The sequence below is a fragment of the Sardina pilchardus genome, chromosome 13, assembly GCF_963854185.1.
Source record: "Sardina pilchardus chromosome 13, fSarPil1.1, whole genome shotgun sequence".
Classification (NCBI taxonomy): Eukaryota; Metazoa; Chordata; class Actinopteri; order Clupeiformes; family Clupeidae; genus Sardina; species Sardina pilchardus.
This window is the reverse complement of record NC_085006.1, coordinates 32,238,137-32,245,636: the sequence shown is the minus strand read 5'-3', so window position 1 is coordinate 32,245,636 and position 7,500 is coordinate 32,238,137. Positions and strand designations below refer to the sequence as shown.

The 7,500-nt window shown below is 49.2% G+C and overlaps 2 protein-coding genes across 2 annotated transcripts in view; both read right to left on the bottom strand.

The window, feature by feature from the left end:
* Positions 1-1,705, bottom strand: part of dhrs12la (dehydrogenase/reductase 12-like a) — a 12,421-nt gene extending 10,716 nt beyond the window's left edge. Inside the window, exon 1 of the mRNA XM_062552385.1 lies at positions 1,614-1,705. Within this exon, the coding sequence (XP_062408369.1) occupies positions 1,614-1,669 (56 nt within the window). The 5' untranslated portion in view covers positions 1,670-1,705. The remainder of the gene's footprint in view (positions 1-1,613) is intronic.
* Positions 1,706-3,574: 1,869 nt separating this feature from the next.
* scg2a (secretogranin II a) lies at positions 3,575-5,981 on the bottom strand. Its single transcript, XM_062552384.1, has one exon. The coding sequence runs from the start codon at positions 5,974-5,976 to the stop codon at positions 4,066-4,068; it is 1,911 nt and encodes a 636-aa protein (XP_062408368.1). The 5' UTR covers positions 5,977-5,981; the 3' UTR covers positions 3,575-4,065.
* Between the last annotated feature and the right edge of the window lie 1,519 nt (positions 5,982-7,500).

Here is a 7,500-nt window from a genome sequence, read left to right as displayed (position 1 = left end):
TGAAGTCAGTTAGCCGACATTACTCTCTAAAACATTAACATGTAGCCAGTTAGCGCCGACATTACTCTCTAAAACATTCACATGTAGCCAGTTAGACGACATTACTCTCTAAAACATTAACATGAAGCCAGTTAGCCGACATTACTCTCTAAAACATTCACATGTAGCCAGTTAGCCGACATTACTCTCTAAAACATTAACATTAAGTCAGTTAGCCGACATTACTCTCTAAAACATTAACATGAAGTCAATTAGCCGACATTACTCTCTAAAACATTAACATGAAGTCAGTTAGCCGACATTACTCTCTAAAACATCAGCAGCTACCGTAAGAGTTTAAAGTTAGTTATGGACAGAGCACACAGAGTGCCAGCTGTATGGAATAATGCAGTAGAATTCACTTTTGTAGTCAGTCATTTAGTCAGTTAGCCGACATTACTATGAATCATTCACATTTAGTCAGTTAGCCGACATTACTATGAATCATTCACATTTAGTCAGTAAGCCGACATTACTATGAATCATTCACATTTAGTCAGTAAGCCGACATTACTATGAATCATTCACATTTAGTCAGTAAGCCGACTCTAAATCATTTAGTCAGTTAGCCAACATGAACTTCCTCTAAATCACTTAGTCAGTTAGCCAACATGAACCTACTCTAAATCATTTAGTCAGTTAGCCAACATGAACTTCCTCTAAATCACACACAGACACACCTGACCATTGTAGGCATTGCACCACACACAGACATCTGACATGTCTGTGAAAGAGAGGACTCTAATGTTATGCAATAAAGAGAGAGAGAGTGGAAAGCTAACGTTATGCTTCCAACAGACATGAACTCCGGCCCGTTCCTTAGACAGAGAGCCTTGTTGACCCCTGGGTCTCCTGACAGTTGTGTGGGTTCACAGCCAGGACACTAGAAACAGCAGCGCAGAGTCAATCCCTCCACTGGCTGAGATCATGCTGCTCTACGGCTAACAGTCAGAGCGTCCCTCCAGTAGCACACACAAATACCCTAGCGTGTGCTGCCCTAAGGCTAACAGAGCTGTATCTTCAATCACGTGTGTGCTGCCCTAAGGCTAACAGAGCTGTATCTTCAATCACTTGCACACACAAATACCCTAGCGTGTACTGCCCTAAGGCTAAGAGAGCTGTATCTTCAATCACGTGTGTAGCCTACTGCCCTAAGGCAAAGAGTGGGAGTATTTGTGAACCTTCTGCTTGCACTCAAACCCAAACAAACTCTCTGCAGAGTGCATTTTAAGAAACATCACATTTTATACATTTTGTTTTCTCCAGCATTTCAGTGTTGTTGGCCATGCCTAGAGATACCACACCTGTCCATATCTATTATAGCTCTAGAGATACCACACCTGTTATTGTAGCTCTAGAGATACCACATCTGTTATTGTACTGTAGCTCTAGAGATACCACACCTGTCCATATCTATTATAGCTCTAGAGATATCACACCTGTCCATATCTATTATAGCTCTAGAGATATCACACCTGTCCATATCTATAGCTCTAGAGATACCACACCTGTCCATCTCTCAGATGTGTGGGTCTTCTGAGCTTACCTGGTGAACTGGGTGAGTGTGAGCTTACCTGGTGAACTGGGTGAGTCCCTTGAGGAACCAGGCAGAGTTGCGGTACAGAGACATGGTGACCCTGGGCAGCGCGGCACGATACGGCACGATACGGCGTCTCCTGTGCCCGTCCTGAAGGCCCGCACTCTTTTAAAGGGGCGAGGGGGTGAGTCACGCCTGGTGCAACCCCACACACACACACACACACACACACACACGCACACACACACACACACACACACTCCGCTCGCCTGGCATCACCCCCACCCTACACACATACACACACCCCACTCCGCTCGCCTGGCATCACCCCCACCCTACACACACACACACACACACACACACACACACACACACACACACGCACACACACACACACACACACACTCCACTCTGCACGACCCCAAACGCCCTCACACAGCGCACTCTCATCACACACACAAAGCCGCTCTGTCTGAGAGCAGGGCCGGCCGACACACACACACACACACACACACACACACACACACACACACACACACACACACACACACACAGCCCGACCAAGACTACCACATTTAGATACACCAGGAGATTATACCATGGTTCTTTAGAGGAACTAGAGAAAATAGATAGATTCAAAATATTATTGTTATAAATTGCATTAGATATACAGTATACGTAATATATATACCTAACCTTTTTTTCTTTACCTGTTATACATAGGATGTTCCAGAACTGGGCCAATTACCCCCCTCCCCCACCTCCCCCCAATATTCTAGATCAGTTTTATATATATATATATATCAGATATATTATGATTATATATCAGATTGTTCTGTAGTATAGTCGCCCCCCTCCGCTTTTCTAGTTCTGTAGTATAGTCGTCCCCCTCCGCTTTTCTAGTTCTGTAGTATAGTCGCCCCCCTCCGCTTTTCTAGTTCTGTAGTATAGTCGTCCCCCTCCGCTTTTCTAGTTCTGTAGTATAGTCGTCCCCCTCCGCTTTTCTAGTTCTGTAGTATAGTCGTCCCCCTCCGCTTTTCTAGTTCTGTAGTATAGTCGCCCCCCTCCGCTTTTCTAGTTCTGTAGTATAGTCGTCCCCCTCCGCTTTTCTAGTTCTGTAGTATAGTCGTCCCCCTCCGCTTTTCTAGTTCTGTAGTATAGTCGTCCCCCTCCGCTTTTCTAGTTCTGTAGTATAGTCGTCCCCCTCCGCTTTTCTAGTTCTGTAGTATAGTCGCCCCCCTCCGCTTTTCTAGTTCTGTAGTATAGTCGTCCCCCTCCGCTTTTCTAGTTCTGTAGTATAGTCGTCCCCCTCCGCTTTTCTAGTTATGTAGTATAGTCGTCCCCCTCCGCTTTTCTAGTTCTGTAGTATAGTCGTCCCCCTCCGCCTTCTAGCTGCAATGTATATCCTTACAATATGCTATACTGTAGCATATTGGGTCTTGAAATGTTCGCAAGAATCCATTGAAATTGAATATTAATGCAATTTTACCCAATATTAGTTAGAGATGTATAGTATATCATATACACACCAACTGAACTGAAATATAATTGTAAAAAGGTATATATTTCTGCAATCATTCCATATTTAGTGTAGTCATTCCTTATCAGAACCCCTGAAGAATACTCCAAATGCAAGCATGAATCTTCAAAGTGTTCCCTCTCATTTGAGACCTGTTATTATCTCATTTGAGACCAAGATTGTGCTTCTACACAAAGGGGTTCATAGGCAGTAAGTGGACAACAAGGGCTACTCCGACCACAGCTTCTAAAGCACACAAGAGCACCTGAATGTACCCGAAGGAAACACACGGCACTCATTTTTCAATCGGAATGACAACAAATCTGTCCATGTAAACATGGCTTGTGTTTAGGGACAGGTGTAGTGTGTGTGTGTGTGTGTGTGTGTGTGTGTGTGTGTGTGTGTGTGTGTGTGTGTGTGTGTGTGTGTGTGTGTGTTTCCGGGGCAACAGGACACAGCAACACAAGCTCACACACAGACGCGTGCATATGCTTTATTCATCTCTAGGTACATCACACACCAACTAACACACACACACTAAAGTACGCTAGTGAGAACGGGGCACAGGTGGAATGTGTTGGTCTGATCGGCCTAGGTGTGTGTGTGTGTGTGTGTGTGTGTGTGTGTGTGTGTGTGTTTGTGTGTGAGAGAGAGGTGAGGGAGAGAGAGGTGAGAGACTAGCTGACTCTAGCTGTTGTCTGGTCTGTGTGTGTGAGAGAGTCATACTGTTTGTGTGAGGGAGGCACTAGGACCCCGAGGGATAAGCTGTGGTGGGGAGTCCCTAGAGCAGCTCTGCTACTGGGGTCAGCACAGTCCATCTGAGGGCCCCCTCTCCACCCCACAACGCCGCAGTCCTATATCTGGAAATAGGAATAGGACATATAGATGTGTGTGTTTATGTGTGTGTGTGTGTGTGTGTGTGTGTGTGTGTGTGTGTGTAATATTCACATGTCCAGTCTTGTGTCCAGTCTTAGCTGGGGCGACCCGTCTCTGAACTGTCCTGCTGCTCCGGCCTCAGCAATCCCAGAATGCTCTGCAATGTGTCGTCGGGGTGGCTCTGCGGCGTCTCCATGGCGACGGGCTGGTCCAGGTAGTCCTGCAGCACGTGGGTCAGCGCTCGGATCTCCAGCGTGCGCTCGGACGCTCCGCCCTCGCCGTCCGCCCCTGCGCTCTGGGGTGGGAAACCCCGGCCCTCGGGGGCCTCCTCCAGCAGCAACCTCTCCAGGGGCCCGCCGTCGTCCTGGGCAACGGCAACGCCCTCAGGGTCGTCCTCAAGGTCGTCCTCAAGGTCGTCCTCAAGGTCGTCCGCGCTCCTCTCCGAGAGCGCTCTGGCGCTGGGCAGGCCGAGCAGGCGCAGGATCTGGGCGGTGGCCAGCACGTCCTCTGGCGCCTCTAGTGGCCGGGCGTGGGGGCTGCTCTGCAGGCTCTGCTGTGTGTGTGTGTGTGTGCCTGTGTCTGTGTCTGTGTGTGTGTGTGTGTGTCCTCGTGTGGGTGTGCTGGCTACAGGGGCGGGAGCTGCGTGGAGCTTCAGTTCGTAGGGCGTCCGTGGAGGTGCCTGCAGGCGTGTGGGGGTCCTCTCGGGCGTCCGTGGAGGTGCCTGCAGGTGTGTGGGGGTCCTAGCAGGCTTAATGAGCTTGTAAGGCGTCCGTGGAGGTGCCTGCAGGTGTGTGGGGGTCCTCGCGGGCGTCCGTGGAGGTGCCTGCAGGTGTGTGGGGGTCCTCGCGGGCGTCCGTGGAGGTGCCTGCTGCGGGAGCGGGTTGCTGGAGGACCTCAGCAGGCTGAGCAGCTGATCAGGAGAGAGACCCAGCTGCTCAGAGAGCTGCACCAGCTCCAGCAGAGACAGCGTTGCCGCTCCTCTCTCCTGCTCTTCCTCCTCCTGCTCCTCCTCCTGCTCCTCCTCCTCCTCCTGCTCCTCCTGCTGCTCGGCCGCTCTCCTCTGCTCCTGCTGCTCGGTCTTCTCCAGCACGCTCAGCACGTACAGGTCCACCAGGCTGCTGAGGTCATCGGGCTGGCCCGCCCCCTGCCTGCCAACGCCGCTGTCTGATTGGCTGGACCTCTTGACGAGCAGGTCGTCATAGTCGTCGTCCTCCTCGCGGCTGAGCTCCCCTCGGTCCGCCTGCTCATCTTCATCATCATCATCATCATCATCCTCCTCCTCGTCCTCCATCTGGTCCTCCAGTGGGTCCCAGTCCTCCAAGGTCATCTTCCTCATCCTCTCAGCATCCTCCTCCTCCTCATCTTCATCCCCATCTCCTCCCTCCTCCTCCTCCTCCTCCTCCTCCTCATTGTAATCGCTGGGGCCCTGCCGTTTGCTCTCGCTCTTGCTCTTGGAGGAGGAGAACTTCTGCAGCTCCTCAAACACTGATTGGAGGGTGGCCAGTTTCTGGGGCGTGTACTGCTCATCCTGTGCGTTCTCATTGGTCCGTTTCAAGCTGTTGCCCCACCCACCCAGGTCCTGCTCCGGGGGGTACTTCCTGTGTCTCCTCCGGCTGACACTACTCAGGGCGGGGCTTGTGGCACGGGGGTGTGTCTTTGGGGTGTTGGCCCCGCCCCCCGCTCGCTGTGTCTCCTGCAGGGTCTCCAGCACTGCCTGCAGCCACTGTTGCTCCTCCCCTTCCTCCACTGGCCCCTCCCCTTCCTCCACTGGCCCCTCCCCTTCCCCGAGGAGTGGCTGGCGATTGCCCGGGGCGACGGGCGCTGCCTGCTGGCTGAGGCTCTGGATGTAGCGGAGTGCCTGCAGCATCTCGGTGCTGGGTGGGGGCGGGGCTCGGCCCGCTGTTGGGCCCCCCCACACTCCTCGGGCCCCCACTGTTGCCATGGCAACCAGGAGGAGGAGGGAGAGGGGGAGCCCTGTCGGCAGCTGATTGGATACAGACAGCATAATGTCACCCTGGAGAGGAAGAGAGAGACAGACAGAGTGCAGAAATGTCAGATGCAAACTTTAGAATAGACACACACACACATGGACACACACACACACACACACACACACTCAAATACATACGTGACCCTGCAAGGTGAAACCAGTCGCTTTGGTAAAATTTACAAAATTAAGTTATTGTGCTCACATGAACGGAGTTAAACTAAGCTTTCCCACGTTATGTGTATCGAGGGTATTGGAAAGATAACGTTTAGATAACCGCATTCAAAGTTGACATGGTCACGATAAGCCAGAAGAGGAGAAAATCACCTTTTTAAGCGGCGTGGACAACGGCAATGACTGCTAATGTGTTGAATCTTCATCGGGTTTAAGAGTGAAAACGTATGTTTTTCCGTGAAGTTTGTTTACAATAGAGTAGTAATGACAGCACCTATAGTGTAATAATAACAGCACCTATAGTGTAATAATAATAACAGCACCTATAGTGTAATAATAACAGCACCTATAGTGTAGTAATAATAACAGCACCTATAGTGTAGTAATAACAGCACCTATAGTGTAATAATAACAGCACCTATAGTGTAGTAATAACAGCAGCTATAGTGTAATAATAACAGCACCTATAGTGTAATAATAATAACAGCACCTATAGTGTAATAATAACAGCACCTATAGTGTAGTAATAATAACAGCACCTATAGTGTAGTAATATTAACAGCACCTATAGTGTAGTAATAATAACAGCACCTATAGTGTAATAATAACAGCACTTATAGTGTAGTAATAATAATAATAACAGCACATAAACTGTAGTAATATTAACAGCACCTATAGTGTAATAATAATAATAACAGCACATATAGTGTAGTAATATTAACATCACCTATAGTGTAGCAATAATAACAGCACTTATAGTGTAGTAATATTAACAGCACCTATAGTGTAGCAATAATAACAGCACTTATAGTGTAGTAATAATAACAGCACATATAGTGTAATAACAGCACAGTATTGAAAACAATGAAAGTGTTTGGTAACTAAAAAATCTGCCAAAAAGAAATACATTGTTATCATGCTGTTGTGTCACAGTTGTTTCTCTCTTTTGTTACAAATTCTAATGTTTTTCTCTGTGTGTGTGTGTGTGTGTGTGTGTGTGTGTGTGTGTGTGTGTGTGTGTGTGTAATGTCGTGGCGCTGGCGCTCTCTAGAGGCGAGTAGGAGCGCGGGCGGCGATGGCGTGCTGAATGAGTGTGCCGTGTGCACGCAGAGGAAATCTCATTAGTTTTCAACCAGTTTCTCCACAGGCCATGGATGAGTCACCAGCGGTTGCCACGGTAACCCCTCCCCTCCCCTCCCCTCCCCTCCCCTCCCTCCACGACTCCTGCAAAGCCTCTGGAACGCATCTGCAGAAGATGTTCCCTCGCACTCTGACGCATGTTTTGAAAAACAAAGGGGAAAAAATCATTGAAAAGCAAAGAAATCTAAAGATGGCCAGACTGCAATGAATGTGGATTCATAAGCCTGT

What these genes read in the sequence shown, in the direction of transcription:
- scg2a (XM_062552384.1), bottom strand. Translation starts at nt 5,976, where the DNA reads ATGCTGTCTGTATCCAATCAGCTGCCGACAGGGCTCCCCCTCTCCCTC.